This window comes from Ascaphus truei, chromosome 3 (assembly GCF_040206685.1).
Source record: "Ascaphus truei isolate aAscTru1 chromosome 3, aAscTru1.hap1, whole genome shotgun sequence".
Lineage (NCBI taxonomy): Eukaryota > Metazoa > Chordata > Amphibia > Anura > Ascaphidae > Ascaphus > Ascaphus truei.
Window position 1 is genome coordinate 352,162,862 of NC_134485.1, and position 26,045 is coordinate 352,188,906.

Consider the following 26,045-nt stretch of genomic DNA (forward strand, 5'->3'; position numbering starts at 1 on the left):
AAACCCCCTTATATTCAATTGCTCAACAGGGCTCATTTTTGTGGCATTTAAAAAAATAAATAAAAAAAAATTATACAAAAACTTAGAAATTACAGGCAAGGAAATGTTATACCGTACCAACATTGTATTTTACAGCTATATTTTTAAGATTCTGACTGTATTTTATAGTTTTACTTTGAAAAATAACAGCAGTTTACAGAAAACAGAAATGGAGAGTTCTTTAGCAGGTGTTGAGCAGCTTTAATCTATTCTTAATTTGATTTTCTCACTTATGACTGCGTCATATCTATATTGATCACATATGTAAGATTTGATGGCTGCCCTTAAAAAAAAAAACCCCCACACAGAGATGGATTTGCGCAACTGGTGTTTACAGCACTGCTGGCCATTGTAGGGTTAAGATGGCCAAGGCTTCTTCCATAGTGCAGGACCGGCGCAAGCAACGTAGCTCGCACAGAAACAAACAGAAGGACACCAATTCGTGTGAGCACATGCGCTACAGGAAGAGCGGCGCGTCGCAGTACAAACAAGCTTGTATTTCCAGCGTGACGCCGGGTTACGGAGGTGCACAGAAGCTAGTGCGTTCTACTATGGACCCAGCCTAACGTTAATTGAATTATATACATTGTGCAACACTGAAATCCCATGTAGGGGTCACATTGAAATAACGATCATGATGTTTCAAAGGTTACAACTACGCTGGTAAACTACTAAACTAGTGCACCATCCAAAGGACAGACAGCATGGAAGAGAGCAGTGAGGTGAAATGTACAAACGAATCAAGGGTTTGAACAAAGCACAATAGGATGCATATAAATCAGAGAACAAACCATTATGCCAAGAAGCTGCAGGGTGGCTCCATGGAAATGTGGGGGAAGTACTTCTTCACAGAAAGAGTGGTGAGTTCATGGAATAGCCTCCTAGCAGAGGTGGAGACCAATACAGCAAGTGAATGTATGCAAGTCTATTTTAATATAACGCCATTAATATACATAGCGCTTCACAGTAGTAATACACGTGAGAATCATAAATAACAAATAACAGAACATGGGAAGTGTTTCAGACATGTAACATTTAGGAAGAGTAGTCCCTGCCCCGAAGAGCTTACAATCTAATTGGTAGGTAGAATGTACAGACAGTAGGGGGGCATTCTGGCAAGTGTGTCTGCGGGGGGGCCAAGCTTTATGCATCAGGTGTATAGTACAGGCATAACCCGCATTAACGTACGCAATGGGACCGGAGCATGTATGTAAAGCGAAAATGTACTTAAAGTGAAGCCCTACCTTTCCCCACTTATCGATGCATGTACTGTACTGCAATCGTCATATACGTGCAGAACTGATGTAAATAACGCATTTGTAACAGGCTCTAGTCTCCCTGCTTGCGCACAGCTTCGGTACAGGTAAGGAGCCGGTATTGCTGTTCAGGACGTGATGACAGGCGCATGCGTGAGCTGCCGTTTGCCTATTGGGCGATATGTACTTACTCGCGAGTGTACTTAAAGTGAGTGTCCTTAAAGTGAGTGTACTTAAAGCGGGGTATGTCTGTATTGGCCAAGGAGATTCTCATATGCTTTGTTAAGCAGGTGGGTCTTAAAAGGTGGGTAGAGGGTGCTAGTCTAGTATTAAGAGGAAGGGTATTCCAGAGGTGTGGGGCAGTCAGTGAGAAAGGTTTAAGGCGGGAGAGGGCTTTAGATACAAAGGGGGTAGAGAGAGAAGACATCCTTGAGCAGAACGCAAGAATCTGGATGGTGTATAGCGAGAAATTAGGGCTGAGATGTAAGGAGGGGCAGAAAAGCAATGCTTTAAAAAAGTGAGGGAGGAGAATTTAGTGAGAGATTTGATAGGAAGCCACGAGAGTGATTTCACCAGGGGAGACGCTGCGACAGATTTAGGAAAGAGTGATTTTGGCAGCAGTGTTTAGGATAGATTGTGGGGGAGACAGGTGAGAGACAGGAAGGCTGGACAGCAGGAGGTTACAGTAATCAAGACGGGACAGAATCAGGGTTTCAGAAGTCAAGCAACAGAGGAAAGGGCGTATCTTTGTAATATTGCGGAGGAATAAAAGAAATGGTGACAGGTTTTAGAAAAGTTTTGATTGTGAGAGGAGTAGTAGAATGAGCGGAGGAGTAGAGTGTAACCCCTAGGTAACGTGCTTCGCTACTGGGTGTATGACAGAACTTCCAACAGTAATGTTGAAGGAGGTAGTGGGGCCAGGTTTGGGATGAATTATGAGGAGCTCTGTTTTTCACATGTTGAGTTTAAGTCAGCAGAGGGCCATCCAGGATGATATTGCAGAGACATTCAGAAACTGGTCTGTACAGAAGAAAGGAAGAAAGAAAAGACACTGAAAGTACGATGGAAGAGGTGATCCAGGATAGAGCTTTGTTTTACCAATATCAAGGAGGAGAGGGTGGTCCACAGTATCAAATGCTGCAAAGAGTTCGGGTAAAATGAGCAGTGTAATGACCTCTGTCTTTGGCAGCATGGAGGTCATTAGTTATTTTAGTGAGGGCTGTTTCAGTGGAGGGAGCAGTGTGGAAGCCAGATTGTAGAGGGTCTAGGAGAGAGTAGGTGTTGAGAAAATGGAGCAAGCGAGAGAATACAAGACGTTCAAGGAGATTAGAGGCAAAAGGCAGGAGGGAGACAGGTCGATAGTTAGAAAGACAGGTAGGGTCAAGCTTCCTGTTTTTGAGTAATGTATGACTGTTGCATGTTTGAAGGAAGAGGGAAAGGTACCAGAGTAGAGGGAGGAGTTAAAAATCTTTGCGAGCATAGGGATTATAGTAGGAGCAAGAGGTTTAAGGAGATGGAGGGAATGGGGTCAAGGGGTCAAATGGTAGAGGGAGATCAACAGTGACATCCTCCTCAGAAACCAGAAGTGCTTGTGATAGAAACAATCCTTAATACAGAAAAAAGCAATGGATCAAATAGGACTGAAGGTTTCACAAGAAAAGAAAAATGGCAGACTCCAAGGTAGACCAAGGGGTTCTTATCTGTCAATGTCAAGTGAAGACTCCAAGAATATCAATGAGAATGGATATGTATATAAATCTTGGGTCACAATGCCAGAAATCATGTAGCCCCCTTCAGATTCCATTATGCAGAGCGCTCAAGGGCAATGCTAAATAGTCACAGGAAGCAAAACCTGGTACTTTTGTTCAAAATAATTAAAAAATTGTTTATTGAACAGCACAAACCATGAGCAGTTGGAGTTCAACAAAAAGGAAAAACTACTTCAGTTTAAACAATTTCACCCTCAAGCCCCACACCTATCCCAGAGGGGGGTATGAATATTTTACGAGGTTGGAAACCGATAGAAGCGTGCCAGAGATTCAGACGCTGCACTGGGACAAGGGAATACCTCTCTGTAGCACCCTTTATACCCGTTCCTGAAGGGTATAGTGCTACATTGGTCTTTCCCAACTCCAATTTCTGTGTGGCTTCTAACCTATAGCTCCTAGCCAACTAAAACTTCAATAACTGACTGGGAAGGGGTTAAAGCCATTTACATAAGGCTAAAACTTCTCCCTCCCCTTACCTCACACGAACTACTGGGAGGGGCACGGCCCACACCCAGACAATTTAACCTATGATTACCAGTTAACCTGGTCAAACCCAGGGAGGCTACAGCAATTAAAAAAATATATATATATTTTAAAAATTATTTTGAAAGGCAAATTTGTTTTAACCTATTAAAAAAAAAAAAAAAGTTGTCCTACATGTGACAGGACCTTTAACTCCTTATGTACTAGTGGTCAGCAATGTACATTCCCACATACATTAGGCAAAACCCAGATAATTGTGCCAGCTGGGATGCAAAATACTATCGTCATATAATTTATACCCCTATATGCTTCACGCCTGAACAAATATTTAGTGCAGTAGCTTGTTTGCCATCTGGACCACTGACTTTTCTACACCAATTTGGGTATTTCTATTGTGTGTATTCATGACAAATGGAAGTTGACAAGAGAACTTTCATTCCGGTCATTCCCTTTTTAGCTATTAATAGCCCTTGCACTTCCAAGCAGCCCAGACACATCAGAAATGAGAACTTTGTGAATAAAAATCTTTTTTTTATTGTCAGATTGGTTGAAAAGCAAAATATATTACACCTTTATAAAATACAGTACCAGCTTAATATAACGCATACAGCAAGAGATAAAAGCTGCACCTCATAAAAAACACCCCTCATCCTCTAGTATGTTCAATCATTGTAAAATACCTGAAAGCTAAAACTTAAAAAAAAAAACAGCTCTAAAACCATAAGAAACTTCGATGTACTGTACCTACTAATGCGATTCAGATTAGTGTTTGCTAGGAAAATGAAAAAAGCAACTTTAAATGAAATAACTTTTGTCCGGTTCACACCTTGGTGTGCACGTTTGTTCAACATAAAAAAAACAAACATTTGTGGTTGGCTACACATCCCTGCTGCTGCTTAGTGTTTAGAATCAAAGTGGTGGAAGAATGTGCAGGCAACACAGCAATGGAGCTACATTCTTAAACAGCAACCCTGGAATGTAAGAGAATAGTCTCGTGTCACTTCCCACATTGCATAGTTTAGACGTCTCTTCTCCGAGCCAATACTTCCAGTGCCAGGTTATTGCATTCAATACAAGGAACACATGCCGCGTGAGATCGATTTTAATTTATTCCAGTTAGCACGTTTGTTCCACAATTTCATAGTCAAGGATAAAAGGAACAGCACATTGCACTTGTTATACCCATTCTGGGTTGGTGGCTGGGCAGACCCAAACAGCATTCAAGGCTTAAAAAAAAAAAAGTTCCAGATTTGGTCGGTTTTCCAGTTAACTGCATATTTTCCAAAGGAACCAACACCCTTCAAGTTGACTAGATGTACATTGGACCCGTTAATCACTACAGCACGGAGAGCCTGGTAAGAATAGCAAAGCAGGTATTCTCAGGACCGAAGGCATGAAATATTCCCGACTTGTGGCAAGCGTTCAAATCATCTCCTTCAGGAGGCACAGATGTCCTCAACACTAACAGAAGTGGCTAAAAGGCATTTTCTTCACTGGCCTCCTGACCAGTATGTGCTTAGTCAAGAGTCTATAATGATTAACCAACTCTCGTTTCCAGAGGGGCCTGCAACATATATTTGCAATACGTTGTGGAACACAAGGGTTGATAATTGGACAGCAATCTAACATACAACCTGGCAGCAAGGTGGCATTGATGTTGGGATTTATTTTCAGAAAGTGATAGTTGTGTAGTGCTTTTCTACCAAAGCTTAGGTACACCAGCTTTCATTTCCCTCCAGGATGAGCCTCACACCTGGACTCTGGATTACTTCATGACATGCTTCTAGAAAGTCAAGCACCAGAGCTTAAGAATCTTACCCCACATTTCTAATCAGCCTCACCCTTGGTCTATGGTGTACATAGCCACTACTTAAAAGTAGCCCCTCCTACACTTGATAGAAAAAAGTAAATCATTTTTGTTGATGCAATATTAAAGTCTGATTATTTCTACAGCATTCTATTTTAATTGTATTTTGCTGCCATATGTGGTTGCGGTTCGAGGACAAATCAAACGTTGATTTTAGGACTAAATGAAATAAAAATAAAATACTTGCAGGGACTACGGCTTTAAATTAGTGACGTTGCTCTAAAGAGCAAAGAACCACATTTATAAGAACTTTGAAAAGTAACACCAAATTAAGGCTAAGCCCAGTGCAGCGGACACCAAGATGCGGAATTATTCATCATCCTCTTCATCATCATAGTACCGATTCCGTTTGATCTGATCTTCCACAGAAAGGTCTTCCAGTTCTTCTCCCTCCCAGTAGCCAACATCTTGTGACTTGCGGTTCTGTTTTGGGGACAGCTCCTTGGGCATTACCAGATCTTCCATGCTCGAGTGCCCAGACAGGTTGGATTTTTCTGGGGAGAGCTGCTGTTCGGCAGCCTCTGTCTCAGAAATGTCACCATTTTCCAAGAGGCTCTGATCTTCCTTATTTGCATGGGCCTCTTCCTTGGCTTCAACGTCGCTGGACACTTTGTTTCTATGATCTTTTAAGGTATTGGTTTCTTCCACGTGCTTCTTTTTATCTGGCTCCTGGGCTGGATCTTCTCTGAGTTTGGAGGAATTGAACTCTTTCAAGATTGGAGATGGCGTAGACTTACTCTCTGGTGCTTTCTGGCAATTTACAGCTGCTGGCTTCACCAATGACAGCGTAAATGGACGGCTGCGCTCTCTGAGTGAGGAAGTTCTTCTGAGTTTCTTCAGGTCAGAGTCTTCCGGATTGTCTGGCTTATGAATGTCTTCACTTGGAGGCCACTTTGGTTTGAAAACTTTAATGTTTTCTTCTAAGGAACTTCCCAGGCCAATGGATTCAGTTGGAGGGGGCCAGGCAATTCTTAACTTTTTGGTCTCCACTTGATTTTCCCGTTCGTGTGTATTACTAGCTGTTTTGGCTTCCATGGATGCTGCCAGAGCTCCCACCTTCGCAATAGGTGCTTCTTCTACAACAGGGCTGCTTGGTTCCTCAGAGGTATTTGTCGACTGGACCGAGATCTCCCCAGTTTCACTTAGGTCATTTTTACTCTCCCAAAGCTCTTTGTGTGGTTTGTGCCCAAACCCCTCATCATAGTTTCCTTTGGCCTTGAAGAGCTGGTTGAAGTGAGGTTTGCAGTAAATGTTTCCATGCAACGAGGCAAAACTCCCAAGACTGTTTAGAGAGAAAACACAGCATTAACATTTAGGTGAACGGTTCATCATCCATAGTTTACCTCCAAACAAAATTATTTTTGTTTTCATAGTAATTTCCATGGAACCACTATATATTTTGTTAAGCAAGATGAACAAATAGCAAAAAGGCAGTAGATTGTGTATTAATATGGGTACAAAGGTACACAAAAACACAACCAAAAAAATGCCTAACAGAAACCACATCATACATTTAAAACAGGTCTATTCTACATTCATAGCAATAAGTTAAGTCACCTCAGCCCAAAAAAGTCTCACCCAAATTGGAATAGTTTGTTAGTTTGGCTATTATTTCTCCCTTAAAACTTGCCGATTTGGCAATGTAATTGTCATTCAGGGTCATATTACTAAGCAAAAACAACCAGTGAAAACCAACTCAAGAAAACAAAAACTGTGGCTGTGTAGAGCCAATAATCATAAGGATTGAAGCTGGGCACTGATGGAGTTATAGTAGAGAATTAACACTGCTGTTAGTGAGAGATAATGGAGAGGTGGAGGAGATAGGGTGCAGATCCGTGTGAACCAGACCTGTTGCGCCAGTAAGGAAAGATATACTCTCCACGACAAGCCAACTGCAGCTGCAATGTGTAAACCAGTGTCTCTGCGTAAGTGTCTGGTATTGAGTAACTATTACTCACAATCACTGTTTCCCCCCCCCTCAATAGCAGCATATTGTACCCAGGATAGGGTGATCCGTGTCCTTCTGCGACATCTCTCCGATCGTATAATGCAGAGCAGGAACAAATGATCAATGATACAGCCGCCCCAGAGTGATGCAGAACATACCAGCAATGATTTCACGCATGAGAGGATCCTCTTGTTTGTGGATTTTTTTTGTATCATATGTAGCTCAATAAATTATTTTTAACTTTACTTCATTGCTGGCGAGTTCTGCATCTGTCAGGGGCGGCTGTATCACTGATCTTTTGTTCTTGCTCATATTACCAAGTCGTGCTACTCCATAAGGCACCAAGCAGCATTTAAGCAAGTGGGCTATAAGGCATCTTCTGGCACCAAGAAGTCTCACGGCACAGCATTGTAGTAAACATAAGCTCTCATGTATAGGTAACCAACCATCACTACAAGAGACTTGTTTGATACCTGAGCTTTGTGGTACAGTGTGAACAGCGAAAGCAGCTGTTGTGGTACACCTGCTGATTGGCAAAAAGACGCTCCATGGGGTAAACAGTCTTCTGACAACCGAAGCAGATCTCTCTTGCTGGCAACTGAAACTTCTGCAAGAACATTTAATAAATAAACAATTACATATATTTCACCTTTCAGCATGTATAACTGCTAAAATGGAAGACAATTAAGATGGTTAACCCAGTCAAATAACTTCTATTAAATACATAATGTAGTAGACATGCAATGCATGGTTTTGAAATGTACAACAAACCCTGCCAGCAGCAAAGTAGTAAATATTACCCCAAGTGGTGCTTTACCATAAGACCCCTTGCAGTGCTGGAAGACACTTGATGGCGCATTCACTTGAACTGGTTGTATGGAGTCTTCTGCTGCCGGAAGGGGTCTTATGAACTAGCACCACTTGGAAATATTGGCCTTCATCTTAAAAGCATAGATCATTCAATAGTGCCTAAATCTTAGACAGAAAGCATCTTTTAAACAGACATTAAATCCTGGAAATAAAAAACAAACAACGAGATGATGCAGGCAGGAGAAGAGATCCGGCGACACAGCCAGTGACTCAATCGGAGGCACTTCCGGTTTGACAGTAAATCTTTATTAAACGCACAAAACGAAGACTCCAACTCACTCCAAGATGAAGCGCTATTCTGAGCGTGAAACGCGTTGAGGGGGAGACTGTGGTGTAGCCTGTGTCCTTTTGTGCGTTTAATAAAGATTTACTGTTCAAACCGGAAGTGCCTCCGATTCAGTCACTGGCTGTGACGCCAGATCTCTTCTCCTGCCTGTTACATACACTGAAGGCTGCACGCCCAGATCAGAGTACAGAGGAAACTATGACAGAGGTCTGAAGTGAGCTTTTCATGGGTAAGTACACTCTTATCAAGCTCTGACCTCCATTCTGGTCCATTAGAATTCCCTGTATCTTTTCATGTGACACACTGATATCAACAGTGTTGGATGACGGCTTGAGCGCAGGACAGTTTTCTTCTTTTAACTATATGATGCAACTCAGTGTTTTTCCTGGCAAAGTATTTTATAATTAAATACATGGGGGGTGGGGGGGAGAAAAGGGAGAGGAAGGGGGAAGGAAGAGAAATATATTTGCAAGGATTAAAACAGAGGCGGGAAACTAAGAAAGATGGTCACATGGGCTCGACCAGTAGGGATTTGTTTGATCTCGTGACAGGGACATCTTTTTATTACTCAAATTGTTGGAATTTAAGTACTACCGGTGTATGTCACTTGGTTTTAGTTTACAATTATAGTCACTTTGCTGCTGGTGGTGCTTGCAACACAAAGCAACAAAAACATTAAGTCCATTGCAGGCAGTATGCAGCCAGCAACAGATTCTCATAAACAGGTATTTAGGTTTGCAAGCTAGAATCAGCTGTTGCTGGGTGCAATAACCACACAAAAAGGATTGACGTACAGAGCGGATGTACACGCTCCCTGTACTGCAGGTCGAAGGAAGAGGAGGCCCTTAGAGTGGTGGTAGCAGAGGTCAGACTAGAAGGGGAGTAGAAGGCAGGAGCAGATAGAAGGTACCAGGAGAGCAGGAGACAGAAGCTGGAAGAGAGACAAAAGCATGACCAACTAAGCCTACTACGCGTGTTTCATTCAGCCACATTCATTTTCAAACACAACACGCATCAATGCCAATTTATAATGGGTAAAATTCACACTTTGTTGACATTAACCTAGACATTTTTATCTTGGTTAATATCCTGGTTGCCGCCACCCCACTCCCCCCCCCCTTCCCCTCAAAGTGTTGCTACATTTTTGTAATGGAAGAAAATTGCTGTAATTGTCTTGCTAGGAATAGTGTTGCCAAAATGCATTAGGACTTTGTGTCATTACAGTAACACGGTGTGCAAGAGTACTTTCTCTGCATGCCCAAAAACCATGTTGGAAAAATGGCTTAAAACAGAAAGGTAATCTCTGGATCACCACAGTGTTATATCTATATCTCCACAATGGTCTGATAGATATGCTATTAAATGGGGAGAGCGCAGAGTGCAAATTACCCATAACAACCGCTCCCATCACAGTAGGATGATGGATGCCAATAGAAGCCAAAAATGGCAAAAATAATAACATTTTATTAATACTCAGACGAGAAAACAAATAGCTGTGAACATATACAGTGCTTAAGGAGAAAGACTTCCCCACAAATTAAAAAAGTAGGTGAGTGCTAAATAGGCAATAGATCCATGCATAGAAACATCATATACTCATGTATGTACTAAGCAAAGCCTGAATGTGGATTTAGGTCATCTAGGGGTAACCATGTATCGGATGTGGTTAAAACAGCCAACTAATATCCCTGGCGATTGTACATAGAAATCGTAAGATCAATAATACTGCTAGTGTCTAGTAAAGGAATGCAGAGCACCAAAAAAATCCAACCGTACTAGGGCCAAATCAATATGATCCTCTATGGATAATATACACACGTGCATGAAATGCTTAGTACATCCTATAGGCAGCACCTAATAGCACAGTAGACATCCAGTCTATCAACTGGGTGTAACAGTTCATGTATGCCTGTATAGCCGACAGTGCCAACTATGGCAGAAATAAAAAAAAAAAATATAGTTATGGACAATTTGCAGTCTCCCCATTTAATAGCATACCTATCAGACCATTGTGGTCTAATATATATGATCTGACACTGCAGTAAATGGGGAACTTGGTGATCCTGAGATTACCTTTGTTTTGTTAAGTCCTATGCCCTGGTCACTCACTATTGTTCAGATCTATTGTGGTGAGTGGTATGGTCATTCTGTTGTGTTGGACGAATAGCTTGTAAGAGAAGGGAAGTCATTTAATAACTTCATATGCCATGGTGGCCTTTGTATGATTCATTCACAGTGTACTGGTACTTTTCATTGCATAATTTGTAAGCTGTCAGTTCTCCCAAGACACTTTATTATTTAAGACTCACTTATGCTTTAGTGTCAAGATTATAAAAATGTCAACACCCTTGAGCACAAGCAGCTGTGACTGCAAAGGGTGTGTTCGTTTAATGACATTATAAAAGATTTAAAAATAAAGTAAAAGTAATTTACACTAAGGATTCCAACACTAAACAAAATCTACGTTTAAAATAAAAAAAATGCAGTAGGACTGGTGCTTTAATTAATAATTTGGATCTTTCCAATCCAATTTTATTGCCAGAGACTTTACATTCTGCACACGTACAGGGTCAGATGCCACCTGTACAGTAGTCTACACTCATTTGCCGCTAGTGAATATAGAACATTCCCAAAACAAAGGAGAATAATTTAAACACCAATCTAAGTGGACTTCACATATGGGCAGCCATGCTCCCATACCCAATGCTCAGTGCCCACCTTTGCCGCTTTGGAAGGAGTCGCCTCCAGCTGGGTTAGCGCTCTTGCTTGGGAGCTATACCCGGGAGAACTGCTGGGCCTCTGGATATCCTCTTCAAGTTTACCTATTTTATTGGAGTTGAAAGCAAATACATTTGTCAATAGTGAATCTTCAAGTGTACAATTCCCTTTGACACTTACAGTATTCATGATAACCTACAGCCACCTTGTAATTAGACCACTTGTAATGAGATGCACATCTTCCATGGATCTCTTACACAATATAATATATAATATAATTCTCTCTGAATTAGTGGAGGTGCTAAAAAAAAGTTCAGGCTCTATGTGGATAGTCCACTAAAGCCACACTCCATTTATAAACCCTGCCCTAAACAGATATTTACTTTTTACAAAACTAGGTCTTTGTTACGGCTAGGTGAGCCAATAGGTTTTACCTATAACTAATAAACAGATTTCAGAAATGTGGACCAGTTGGTGCATCTTTCATGTGTGTCATGAGCTTTTCAGAAGGCCAAGTTTGGGCCCCTACTAAATCACTAACCAAGTTTTCCGTTTAAGGGTGAGGTTATTAAACATAGCAAGCATATTGTGCCACACAAATGGCCCAAACAGTAGTGTTAAACACTACCGAAACTGCATCCAAATCTAATTCAAACAGTTCCACTCCATGTGTTGTACTACACCAGTTACTTGCATGCAACTTGCTGGTCATTACATGTTAAACGTGCTGATCTGTTGTGGATACAGAAAAACAGATCTTCAGTTATAAGCTCCCACCTTACTACTGGCCATTTGGTATAAGGCTCAATTTGAGAATACTCTACCCATCACTCATATCACCACTGGTTTCCAATCCAGACTTTGGCCCAGTCAGCTTCAAGAGCTTGTTTCAAGCTTTGTTGCCAAGAACATTCTGTAATCTGAGAATTAGATGATTCCCCATTGCCTTAGTTTGGTTAATTTAAAATAATAAAAAAAAACTGTTATATACAGAAATACTATCCTCTTACCCACTTTTAGAATCTATATAAAACACCTGTCTTAAGAAGAGTCCAATTTATTTTCTCTGTCAATTCCACTATTGTTTTTGATAATGTTATAAGCTTCTCTCCTGTTAGCACCAGCATACAAATTTCTAAAAAAAAAAAGTTCCTATATTTGGCAAAATTGTGGCTAAATTAGCCCTGGACAACATCTGTTGGAGGGCTCAAAAAAATAATAAACCATTGTAATTCAGCACGTCTTCTTAACATCCTATATCGGGCTACGGGCATAACGACAGAGGCCAAGGAGGTGTGCACACCTGAGCGGTCTGTGTCCTCAGTTGACGCGCGCAACGGGAGGTGTAGCTGCTCCCACTATGTCACACACACACACACACACACACACACGAAATTACAAAATTGGATGATTTTAGAACTAGAAAGAAAAAAAATAAAATAAATAAATATGCAGTAGCCAAAGAACAAACAGGAAGGCCGGAGGGTAGCACCTTACACTTACCATTACTGTCTGCAAGGTCCCTGGACAGAACAGGGCTGTTATTCACAGATATCTGGAGAGACAGGAAAGCAGCAGGCGGTCAGTGACTCAAAACATGCAACAAAAGCAAGGAACGGCCAACTGCAAACACCACTATATCAGTTACAAACAGGACAGTCAACAGGCTTCTCCTCGTCTGCTGTTAATGTGAAGGGCCTATATGTCCGAAATGCCAGTGTTTGATATTTTGGGTTCCTCATGCAGCGTTCACATTCTGTAGATTTTTTACCCTTGAGGCAATAACTTTATTAAGCTTGACTGTGGTATAACTTCACTTTTAGATTAGGCTTGTGCCGACTTGGGTGGTGCTCGGCAATCTTACTTGCACATTTAAAATAAATAAATAAATGAATAAAAGGGGGCAAGTAGCACGGTCTTCCATACGGTTTTGTCTGTTAATTTGACATTTACCTTTTCAAAGTCGGGAGAAGACACGGAGCCTGCCGGGCTTGGGGGAACATTTTCCTTCTGCTCAGACTTCTGGTTTCTCACATCATTACGAACAGTTTTCATGTCATTCTATATAAATAAAAATAATAATTTACATGCACAATCAAGATTAAATAATACATTAGGGCCCATGGAAAGGTTCCATGAAGTCTTTTTATAAAGTGCTGTTTGCCTAGCGGCAGAGAGACCACCCTTGAAACTCTGTGGGTGGTCAACACAAGCTCATGAACAGTGCATAAAACCAGAGCAAGGTTAAATCGCTTTGGAAGCATTACATACAGTAGAAACGATATGCATCAAAGGAACCTAGCTGACTAAAATACAGAAGACTATAGTTGTTGTGAGTAGGTTCCCCTTCTGTGCGGTTGACACTTCGCATTATTCACTAATCACCAAACAATGGAAGCACCACTACAGGGTGGAGTTTAAAGGGTAAACTCAACCTGTGATTAAAGAATGAATGGCAGAGACATCTTTAATTAGTTAAATATAGGTGAACATCACAAAATATGCAATTGTTTGTTTTGTCCTCTACATAGGACTTCTGTTTAATTTTTAATTCGAGAGATTACATTTATTCCCACTTCCTTTATTTACTTTGACAAATAACTTGGACCATTCTGCTTCATGGTTTCAGCTCACACCCTTTACATTTAACACTTCTCCCTAACCATAAGAACAAATGATATATGCAATTGTGGTAATAGAATATCTGTAATGCATAACCAGTGCCCTTATTTTGAGACAAATTATGCTTGTGGATTAGACCAAGGGAAGGGTTCTGCAGTCATTTATCAGCTCTCAAACAGAACTAGACAGACTAGTTTCTCTGCTTGACGAGTCATTTCTTGGGAATGTAACAGAAGGGAGAGAAGAAGTCAAGAGAATATCCAATAGCTGAACATGTAGAGGGGGTTGGTGGGCGAAGTGTGTATATTCTGAATCACATCCCGTTTAATCATCCCCCTCAGGTTGGTGTGGTCAAGCATTAGTATCATGCTGCACATACTTTGCTTCCGCAGAACCCTACATATTAGTAGCAATATCAAAGTGGGATACTAGACTGTAAGGTCTATGCCTTCAAACTGAAAAAAGTCAGAGTAAATAAAATCTACACCTTTATTGTTGTACTTTTGCGTAAACTACAGCAATGGATGTAGTACTAGCCATATTTGCCCTGGAGATTGAGCCCTTTTGCATGAATCTATTTGCACTCAAAAGCTGGAATCACAATTTGCAATGTACTGGCAAGGAACAGGGATAAAAGATGGAGGCCATATGAGGCTAATGAAAAATGATTTTTCTAGCCATTCAAAAGATCTAACAGATTGCAGTGGCTTAATAAAACTCTATTAACCATTGTGGAAAAGTTACATGGACGGTTAGAAATACTTTAATATTTATGCTGTAAAAATAGGAAAAATAGAAATTTCTTAATGAAATCCCTTTTACTTCAACCACTTACAAGGAAAGCAGTAAAATATTTTTTGACCAATGTCCTCAGTGGGCGTTCCACTGGTATTGGGAACTTCTGACTGTTCAGAGAAGACCAGAGTGAACCCATTTTCAATTCCTGAAATTGTCAATTGCCTCATGTACCTCTGAGGCTTGGTCCCCATTGGCTACTGCAGAGCTCGCTATGGTGGACGCGCCGGGGACAAGAGCCACCCCTCATTGGGGCTGGGCCCACTGTGAGAGGCGCCCAACGCACTGAGTCGACAGTTTTTCAGGGATACATGAAAATTGAGTTCAGACTTAGCGACGGAGTGCTAGGTCACGCTCCCACGGTTCAGCCAATGAGGGCGAACCTGCCGGGTGACGTCATGGCCGTGCCCCAGTCACTTTGCCATGCGAGCGCCTAGCATGGCCTCTGTTCTTGCATTTGGCATAGCACACAAATACTTCAGACAATTAACAGATTCTGCCATTTGGCACTAAAATGATGCAACACTCGAGACACGTAAATATTGGTTCTGCAGTCTACTAAAAAAAATTGCATGCTGAATATGTTTAGGTTCACTTTGCATGCCTGTGACTCAAACATAACATTTAAAAGGGATTATACACTTACAATACTAAAGCATCCCAATCCCACACCGAAAGGAAGCTAATCCCACAAGACATACCGAGGGAGAGGCAGGCCTGGTCTGCTTGGACAAAGCTGCCTGATACTTGGCCATTCTGTCCTTCAGAGAAGTGGTCTCCAGAACATGAGATATCTCCAGGGTTTTTGTTGCAAGCTTGCCTGGGCTGCCACCAGGAGAGCTGCAGGCTGAATGACCTGAAAAAACAACCATGCCCGACTCATTACTGGAACACAAAAACACGACATGGCACTAGCAAAAGGATCACATGCTATGCTGGTCGTGTGTCATAACTCTGGAATGCATCTTTTTTTTCTAACCTTGTGCTTATCTTTGTGTATAAAAGTAATGACGGTAATATTTCACACTGAAGTCTCAACACTGGCAGTGAAACCTTTAAATGGACACCATACGAGCCCTGACAAAATTATACATGTAAGCGGTTCCAAACTACACAGCCATATTATTCAATACAATATACTGCAGTAGTTTGCAACTTTTTTTGGTTAAGGAACCCCAAATAAACTTCTGAGGACCCCCCAACGCTCTCTAATAGCACATCAGAGATCAGATGCATTGTTAATTCTTCTGTATTTCACACAATTTTCAAATTACAAGAAAACTGCAGGGAACCCTTTAGCCTGGGGAACCCTGGTTGAAAGACACTGATATACAGCATATGTTGATATGCAAAAGTTTGGGGGAATTATTTATTTTTTTAAGTTGGTGGCATATAAATATCTACTACTACTACTAATAATAATAATAAATAATAATACAGAGTAGCCCCACAGTGCAGAGCAGTTTGAGTTGTGACTGTAGCAACTTTTGCTTCACCTTTTTGGTGCCAGAGGTGGAGGTATTAAAGTATATACTGTAGGCTCCTCTTGCAGCAAAGTGATTAATATATCCAGTCTTAGATCCCAAAAGGACATGTCCCAGGCGCCTAAAAGTTTAGCGGCTAAAGCCCTGAAGGTGCAAATAAGTTCCCATTAGTTCATGGACACTTACCCTTCTCAGTGGAGCAGTCATCAGGATCCTCAGAGGCAATGTTTTCCGAAATTAACCTCCCAATGTTAACTTTACCAGGCTCTCGAGTCTGTTCAAGGGAATAAAAATAATCAGATATCTGCCCTCCAGTGTATCCTGGGGAAGTGCTGCTTCATGCTAAATAAACCAGGAACTAAACACACAATACACCTATACAAAAACTAGCGCTTGGCACCGCTTATTGGTATGGCATGTCTGCCAAACAGGGGTCTATAAACTTAGACAGAGGATCTTATTTCTCATGTAGAACTGACAATGTGCACAGCACTATATATTGAATTTTGCAGTCAATAAGTCTAGCTAAGAGAAAATGAACCAACGATGTCAAAGCTTTTTTATTTTTTAATGCAAGACCATGGCAATAGCCACCGAAATGTGACACGTGGACTTAGATATAGCTATAGATAAATGATTAGATCTGCAGTTCACCAATAATTAAAAAAAAAAAAAAAAAAAAAATCACTGTTAAATAAACTCAGAAGTGTTAATATGAATGAAGCTCAGTATTTCCATTTCTGGAGCACACGCCATCAATTAACAGAAGGACCAACTCATGTCAGCTCCCGACATCAGCTACAGAACACGACCAAGTATTGCATATTCAAACAGAGGAAATATACTTTCCTCACCCAGTCTCTTTACCCTGTGTGCACACACCATTACACAGTAAGCAAACACAGTGGGTCCTGCAGTCCGATGACATCACCGGCAGAGAATCGCATTCTACCTATAACAGGGAGCCAACACGTATTAAAAAAGGTGCACTATCCCCATACTGCATTTATATTGTTTCACATCTTCCATACATTTTACCGAGACCCCAATGGTGCCAGAGGCAACGCACGCTTGGGAATCAAACACATGAAACTTGGGAAACTAGAGAAAGGCATCTCCAAATGGTCATCTGAAATAGCTACGGGTGCATCTTCCTCCTTCTGCATTGAAAAATTAACATAACCCAATCAAGATGTCTGCCGGATAAAGGAAAGTTTGATGTGCCAGCGACGTCAGGCTGCGGTCGCTGGAAAAATCAAGTGGAGATGACGTCAAGCGACTGCAACAAAGCCGTCGCGCCGCGCTTACTATAAGGGCGTGCGACGGCAATGCATTTGCTTTGACGCGAAGTCGCTGGCACTATAAGCGCAGCCTTTGGCTTAGAATTGCAGTACTGTACTCCATAGCAGGGTTAAAAAGAGAGATAGTGTAGTGTTGAATAATGGAAAGCGTTAATGATTTCTAGCTGCTGCTCAGATGCCTGCTATGAAGGGTGGGGGAGGGAGACTTACAGTCTCTGACCTCACTTCGCAGCCTCAGGCATTGAAAAAAAAACTGTAACCAGAGCTTGGGAGAGACACAGGCATAGGAACAGTCCACAAGAACTGAATAGATCAGGCTGCCCTGGACAAAGAGCTGCAAAAGCAGAGGGACAAGAAGTCAGTGTATTAGATTTCCTGTCAGGCGACACACCCAGTCAATCACATTATCTACAGGGGGGGAAGTACCCCCCCAAATTGGGTGATCAGAAAGTATCCATGCCTGTTCACATCTGAACTTTCTACAGCTGTTTAATCACTGTACTACCAGCATATCACCAAAGTAAAAGGAACTTAGTCATAAAACAGCAATCCAGCCTCCCTCTAACTTACTTTAAAGATCTTTACCAATGCAGTTATATTTTAAAAAAATGTGATGATCACACACGCACACCCACCAAGTATGAAGTGTCTGGGACATTAAAATGGAGAGCTCAAGAGCCCTGTGCAGTCTAAAAGGTAAAACAGGGACATGTTCAGGGGACAAAATAATAACCGGAGTTAAACTCTGGCTTCTGCAGAATACGGGTGGGAAACTGCTTTAAAGATATCTTGTGAAGAAGATCAGAATGAGGCTTAGTTTTCATGCACCAGAAGAAAAATAAATTAACATGGCACAGCATGGCAAGCACCTCTATACAAAACACGATGCAAATATATGCTCAGCACAGAGATCCTTGCCAGGTCTGCCATGTAGAGTTCTCCTGCCACCCAACAATACATACTCAGAAGGGCTTCTTAAATTGGTATTGGACAGAGATTGGAGAGAACCATGGGAAAAGTGCTGCAAACTTATGTTTTATATATTTAAAAAAAAAGTGCCTTTATTTCTGAGGGAGGAAATACAGCGGACAATCTTGCATTACAAAACAGTTCTCATCACCCAATGGTTATAACTGCACAGTCCCCCCCATTGCTATTTACTAATTACACATTCACTGCATCATTAACCCTTTCTTGCTGGCAGGGCAAGAAAAAAACAAAAACAAAAACAAAACGACGACCATTTCCTTCCAGGTGCAAGCCTCCGAAACAAACCTTTACTTCCAAAAAGTAATCCTGAATACCATTCAACCTCATATCTCTCATATTGATCAGGGTATTTGCAAGTTCACACTAGTTCTCCACACAAAAGAATTCAACAGCTGGTGGTAAATATATAAATAATCGGACATGCAAGGAACAGCCCAGCAAAATACATAATTAAACAAGATCTATATCAAAACAAAAGCATTATGCATCTTGGCATGCATTCCTGACTGCTCCCTCTAATTATATATAGTCAGCAGGCGAAGCATTGGAGAAAAGGAAAGTTAAGTAACCAGCAGCCTGTTTCCTGCCAGTCACGGGGCACAGACTGCTTCATTCCCAAAGTGCTGACAGGCCTATTGTGCTCCTTAGTGGACGTGTGCTGTTGATACATGGACAAGAGACGCACACGGCAACTGTGATATGGCTGAACACACTTAAGTGTGTAAAGGAACAAACAACCCCAGAATCTAGCTGTTCCTTTAACAGTACTAAGAAGTTTAAACATAAAACTTCTGATGACCCATTTAGTGATGGGAGTCTGTTCTGTTTTGCAGGTCCAACCAGAGCAGAAGAATTAACTGGGAAAGAACAACATCTATCATGAGGTTTGGGCAGGAAGACAAAAATTAAATAAACAGTGTAATTGTTGTTGATAAATTATTTTACAAACAATATGGATGACTGCACTTAGTTTTATTTCCCAGCTTTGTCCCTAGAGCCTGTCTCCCCACACAGCCAGGCATGCTACCTGACTTTGGCAACCAGAACGGCTCATTAAACAGCCTCTCAAATCTCATTGTATCCTGTTGAACACAAGACAGAAGCTTCTTGTACGCCATCTGTCACATGAACAACTGGTGAAGAACTGAAGATTAAAAGCAAAAAGACAAGAGAAGAAAAAAAAGCCACAGTGCAGCCTGAAACTATGCTCCTGATGTTGGCATTGATCTGCCCGTTTCATACAACATTCCCCAAAATGACAGTATTGGTCCCCAGCATTAGAGACCTGTTTCATCTCTTTTGCCGCATACATTTTTCAAAGCGTTCTTGCCCCACCCTTACCTTAGTGTGGGCAGATTCACCCTTTTCAAACATCATCTTCAGGCTGTTCAATGGGACGTTATACTTTTCAATCTTAGGGGAAGGTTCAGGAGTGTCCAGCTTTGCATCATCTCGCCCAGAGTTGTGCTCCATGTTTTTGTTCTCAGTAGGATGAGAGCTGCCTTCTGCGGCACTGGGGTAGTGGAAATGGCTTTGTTCCTGGGCTGGGGATCGGACTTTGGTGTTGACTTCTCCAGTGCAGTCAGCAGGGACGGTTTCAGCCCTAGGACTGCTGACCTTCTGCCTCAGCTGAGTGCTGCTGCTGTGGTGAGCTGGCTTCAAAGATGCTGAGCCTGTCCCAGGTCTCTCCCACCTCTTCCTTAATACACTCAGGGAACCCCGGTTAAAAGTGGGGGGCAGATTTTCTGTGTTCTAAAAGAACAAGAAGTGAATGCTAGTTATAGCCAAAAGGAATGAAATACTCCCTTCCTATATGCAGGACAAAACCCTTGCAGGATAGAAGAGGGAGGTCCAGAGAGCTTGGAAGAGAATTTGGTCTGTGCCACATGTAGAAAGCATCCACTCCAGGGGGGAGGGGAGGGGGAGAGGAGGGAAGATTGGGCAGGAAGCTAAAAAAAAAAAAAAAAAAAAAAAAAAATTAGGATATCCTTATAAGGGCAAACAAGATCAGGGAGAGAAAAAAAAAAGTAATGAAATCTTATATGAGGGCTTGGGAAACAGACAAAGCAGTTTCTCTCCTCTCCTGCTGTAGTTTCCTTTTTGCTGACACATCTGGAACATGTCTTTACAATGCCAAGCAGCTTCCCAAACATGTTACAGGAAAAGATATTCAGGCAAAATAATAAATGGAGACTGGCCTTTTGCCTGGCTGCTGAGTAAAATAAGCAAGAGGAAGCGAATGGGAACATATTCCCGCTCAAGTCTTTCTTTTTAAACAAACAACGCACTGGGAAGTCCCAAAAAGCCCTAGGATCTAAATATCTGCACGCAGAGGTAAAAATAGTCAAGCAATGCCAGAGAGGAAATCCTGGTTATACATATGCCAGAGCCTGTGAAATCCAGGCAGTGTCAGGAGCCCCAATACACCCCCTCAGATGGAAACCATAGCAATGGCAAGCTCTGCACCCATTATATGCCATCTATCCCATTTGACTACAGAGTGCATAAAAAGCAGGACTACTTAAATACTAGGTTCAAATCGGCAACTGGCTTCCATAAAAGTGGGCCCAGGGGATGCTTCCTCCCCCTTCCTCCCCCCTCCCCACCCTTTCTACAGCTCCTTTCTACAGCTCAGAACGCCTCTGTAGAATGGGAGAGATACCTTTGTGCATGATATGTTCACCATACATATAGGATGATGAAATTTGGACATCTGCTATATAAAAATAAATGCAGGTCTGAGAGGAATACAGAGCTAGAATAAATTGCCATGCTACACTGCCTTGTTATTAAAGCGGTTGGCAGGCTAAGGGCATTTTCCCCTTAGAACAAAGATTATAGGAGAGGCAATACCTGCCGGCGCTGCATTGCTGCGGCTTCTGTGCCCGAGAGAAACAGCAACGTGTTACTCTGAAGCTGGTGACAGCCTGCGAGGGTTTATGGAATTAGAAGCGATTAGCAGCTATATTGGGATGTAAGTCTCTTCCCCTCATTACATGCTGAGGAAACCAGCACCATCTCTGAGGTAATCAAGTTATAGGCAAGAAAAACGGCAGGGCAGACATTTTGCAAGACCAAAGAAACCACAATTGGCACTTCTTGTGCCAAGGAGATGGAGAACAGACCAGACTAAAGCCTAAGCTGCGATTTGTATGAAGACCAACAGTGTAATCACTGGGAAAAGACCAGCCACTCCCAGCTATGGGGAAGAGTCAAAGTTTTATAAAAGTACAATGAAGCATTATACACATTGACCATCCAAGTGCTGGATTTACTACCAATCCATTGTAGGGCCTGCTAGCCCTGACGGGCTTTAAACCAGCAGCACATTTATGGCGCTGAGAGAAGTGGGTGGGAGATGGGATAATAGTGGAATGTCCATCTTTAAATACTTCACTGTAAAATGAAGCCAAGCACCTTTATCCAACACTTCCAGCATCTTAATTTTATCTTACTAAAAAAGAAACTCCCTGCCTATTAGGCAGAAAAGCTTACACAAAAAATGCTCTTTATTTTCTTTCAAAATGAAGACATCTACAGTTATTTCTATATTTTTGTGAACACGGCTGATTTAGACGTTTTATTTAAAAATAAAACAAAACAAAAACAAAAAAAAACTAAACATGGTAGTGATTAAAAGCTGAATAACTAAATATTCTTGTACGAAGCAGAATAGCACTGCAGGATTTTACAATTTTGTGATAAAAAATAGAATGCATGTATGGGACATTACAAAATGAAGGCCAAGGCCGCGCTTATAGTGCTGGCGACGCATGACGTCACCCGCGAAAGTAATAATTTAACTGTCAGCAACGTCGCTAGCAAAAGGGTCATTGATAGGTTCGGAGACAGTCACATGTGGCGACAGTCTCAGAAAAAAAATCAAATTTACCCGGCTTCCAAATGTTGTCACTCCGTCGCGCTTACTATATGCGCTCGCGACTCAGTCAATTGTTCTGTTTTGGAGCAACGTCGCGGGCACTATAAGCGCAGCCTAAATAGCATTTTAAATTAGGGGGGGTTGTGGATAAATATAATCTTGTTGCAGTTCCCAAGTGCTACTTTACCAGACAAGGAAACTTTGTTTCAAAGGCAATCAATCTCTGCAGGATTACCACTGACCACTGTCCCCTCTACTCAGTCTCTCCCCCCTGCTGTTGAGCCTACAAAACGCCAGTTACTGGTACGTCAGACCTGTCTGTACAATTCCCAGACAGCCCAAGTGATAACACCATTTGATTAATTAGAGGCAGATAAACCCTGCAGTCAAAATACACAATGGCCACTTCCTGCCCTTGCTCAAGCAAATGTGTTGTATTCAGTATCTCCAGTTTTGGGTCTGGCATGCAGGCCTATTTTTTCATTAATACCTTTGTTTGTAACAGCTGTTATTTTTCAAATTAATATTTCATATGATTTATATTAAGTTTATTATAGATTAGTTGGACTGTGCGAGGAATGCACAAACAAATTAAAATATTTCTCAAGCAGAAAGGTAATGGTTTCCTAGTTCAGTGACCAGGCCATTTGTTTGTCCTTTTTCCTAAACCATGCTGTTTGTTTCTTAAACAAGTAGAGAGATTGCTGCTTTAAGAGCACACATTGACATTGCATTTTTGGCAGAACTGTACATCTCAAACCTAGACAAGTTATGCAACAATTAATACAGCCTACGAATAGTCAGTAACAGAACAGTCCCACCTCCCCACACGCAAGGATTTGCCAGAAGCTTTAAGTATATGGATTGCACCACGAGCAACAAAATCCCATCCAAGTTGATGGGCGTTCTGACTTTATATAATCAGCTCCCAAGTACTTGGAATTCACAGTGATTAATCTATTTATCCCAGAGCAGGCAAAAGTACTAAACTTTAAGTAACCAGTTAACTGTAGTTTAAATGCAAATCGCGCAGATATCAGTGTAAACCATTGATCAGGAAAAGTCAAACTAAGATTACATTAGGGACTTTGAACAGGTAAGTGGAACCCCTCCACATCACAACAGTATCCATCACAAATAATGGCAAAACGGCACAGGATATTAATCGTTATCTAATGCATATGCGGAAACACACCAAGAAAGCCATGACCACTATGCTAAAATGTACAGCTGTCCTGTAAGCAAGCATTAAGCTTACACAGCCAGTGTGTTTTTTTTGTTAAGTATTGTGAAAAAGGTAAATTTAATTAAAAAAAAAAGTTTTTTAAACTCAATCGAAACTGGACTTTGCTGACCATTTCAAGACAGAAGGGGATTCCATATGTCAGTACATCCCCCATGTATCCTCCTCCCATCCTACACTCTTTCTAGGGCCAAGGCCATAGTGCAGGCGCGGGGTGTCATGCACACCTGCTGCGGAGGAGATCTTTGGCCTGTGGGATTACTAAAATGCGAGCGACGGGGAGGTGTGGCGTCTTGAGGCTGGTTCACCCTCAATGGCTGAACCGCCCATGTGACGCAGCCATCGCGGCAAAACTCAACAATCTCGTCTTCTGTAAACACAGCCACGCCGTCACGTTATCGTGTGCACTATGGGCAGCCTCAGAGGAGCCGTCTCTTGTTCAAGCCGCGATCACTATGGGCGAGGCCCAACTCTTCTCCTGCCTTCGTCCTCTGACAGCGGAGAGAGTTGAGGCCGCGTCGCTGCTAATCTGTTCTCCCTCTACTTGCCCTCTCGACCCCATTCACTCCCATCTTCTCAAAACTTGTGCTCCCAAATTTTCAACTCCTCCCCCTACTCTACCTTTCGCTCCTCCTTCAAAAACATAGAACAGTTCTACCCTTGCTCAAAAACAGCAAGCTTGGACCTACCCGTCTATTGACCCATCTCTCTCCTGCATCAACTGCTTGAACGCCTTGTATTCCCTCCACCTAGTCCTCTCCCAGATCCTCTACAATCTGGTTTTGGCACTCCATCAAAAACAGCCCTCACTAAAATAACTAATGACATCCATGCTGTCAAAGGTCATTACATTCTGCTCATATTGCTCAGCCTCTGATACTGTGGATCACCCTCTTCTCATTCTCTATACTCTTGGCATCCATAACAGAGCTCTATCCTTGATTTCCTCTTGCATCGTACTTTCAGTGCATCGTTTGCCGACAGCTCCTCTGATCACTGTGGGTGAATCTGAGAAAGCGGTCCTGGGACAAACCTCTCTAGGTCAGCGGTGAGCAAACTCCCCACATCCCCCTACCTGCTCGGACGCACACCCCCTCGTGTCAAATGATGCGTCAAATGCTGCTGCGGGGTCACATGACCAGCAGCGTCATTTGACGCGTGACAGTCACATGGCCCCGCGGCGTCATTTGACATCGCATTGCCATGGCGACTCGCCACACAGTGGCTGAAACAAGGCAAGTGGAGTGTTGCAGGGGACTCACGCAATCCGGCATTAATTAAATGCCTGGGCGGGGGGGCTGGGAGAAAGAACGTGGGGCCTCTAACCGCCCACACCCCCACCCCCCCAGAAGTTTCTCCCGCCCCCCAGTTTGCTCACCGCTGGTCTAGTATATGCCATTATGGATTAGTATTTTCTCTGCCATTATGGACTAAACCAGGGGAGCGCAAACTTTTCCTGCTGCGCCCACCCTCTGGCCTGTGCCAAAGCTGCGACCTCCCCTCCTACCTTGGAGTCATGTCACGGGGTCCGCGGCGTCAATTGACGCCGGTCACGTCACATGACCTCACGGCATCAGATGACGCCGTGTTGCCATGGAGACGCGTCACAGCGTCTGAATCGTGGCACATTTAAAAAAAAAATTATTGCAGAGGCCTCACGCAATTCCCCGGCATTAAATGCCTGGGGGAAGAGCGCGGAACCTCTTCAACACCCCGCGTCCCCCTAGACAAATCTCCCGCCCCCCAGTTTGCGCACCGCTGCTCTAGGTGACATCATCACGTCTCTCGGGTTCAAATATCATCCCTATGCTGTTAACACAAATTAACTTCAAACCCTGACCTTACACCTGATGTACAGACCAAAGTATCTGAATGTCTCTCTGCTAGATCTTATATAGCCCTCTGCCGACTCAAACTTAAAAATGTCAAAGACAGAGCTCCTCATACTTCCTTCCAAGCCTAGCCCTACTGTCCCCTGCTCAATTACTGTTGGCAGCATGATCATACATCCAGTATCACAAGCACGCTGCCTAGGTGTCACATTTGATTCCTCCCCCACATGCTCATCCAACATTACCAATGTAGCCTTAAAAACAACAAAAAACACACCTTTATCATCATTTTTTTTCCTCTGTAAAGTTGCAAAGATACATCCATTCCGATCGTTCTTCTGCCTAAACCAACACAGGTCCTCATTCCCTCGACTCTCGATTGCTGTAACCTTCTACTGTCCGGCCTTCCTGCCTCTCACCCGTCTCTCCTTCAATCCATTCTAAAAGCTGCTGCTAGAAACCTTTTACTATTCTAAATCTGTCTCAGCATCTCTTGCTCAAACCTCTTCCCTGGCTTCCTATCAAATACTGTGCAGCCCCCTTCCCCCTGCATCAGGGAGACTATGTGTGCTGCTTTACCTGTGTGGCAAACAGGAGGCCTGATCCTCCGCCACTCAGGAGCCTGGGGTGTATGTATCTTAATATATAAAATCGAAAGGTTG

The 26,045-nt window shown here is 42.4% G+C and overlaps 1 protein-coding gene across 6 annotated transcripts in view; it reads right to left on the minus strand.

The window, feature by feature from the left end:
• Positions 1-4,057: 4,057 nt before the first annotated feature.
• LIMA1 (LIM domain and actin binding 1) overlaps positions 4,058-26,045 on the minus strand; it is a 37,334-nt gene continuing 15,346 nt past the window's right edge. For 4 of the 6 annotated variants that reach the window (XM_075591915.1, XM_075591918.1, XM_075591917.1 and 1 more), the window contains 8 exons: positions 19,770-20,180; positions 16,324-16,411; positions 15,355-15,509; positions 13,190-13,297; positions 12,740-12,791; positions 11,237-11,340; positions 7,836-7,969; positions 4,058-6,696 (listed from right to left, as the gene is read on the minus strand). In XM_075591915.1, the coding sequence (XP_075448030.1) occupies positions 5,724-6,696; positions 7,836-7,969; positions 11,237-11,340; positions 12,740-12,791; positions 13,190-13,297; positions 15,355-15,509; positions 16,324-16,411; positions 19,770-20,180 (2,025 nt within the window). In that variant the 3' untranslated portion in view covers positions 4,058-5,723. Of the gene's footprint in view, positions 6,697-7,835; positions 7,970-11,236; positions 11,341-12,739; positions 12,792-13,189; positions 13,298-15,354; positions 15,510-16,323; positions 16,412-19,769; positions 20,181-21,281; positions 21,342-26,045 lie in introns of those variants that run through there. The other 2 variants (XM_075591920.1, XM_075591921.1) reach the window with 2 other exon arrangements.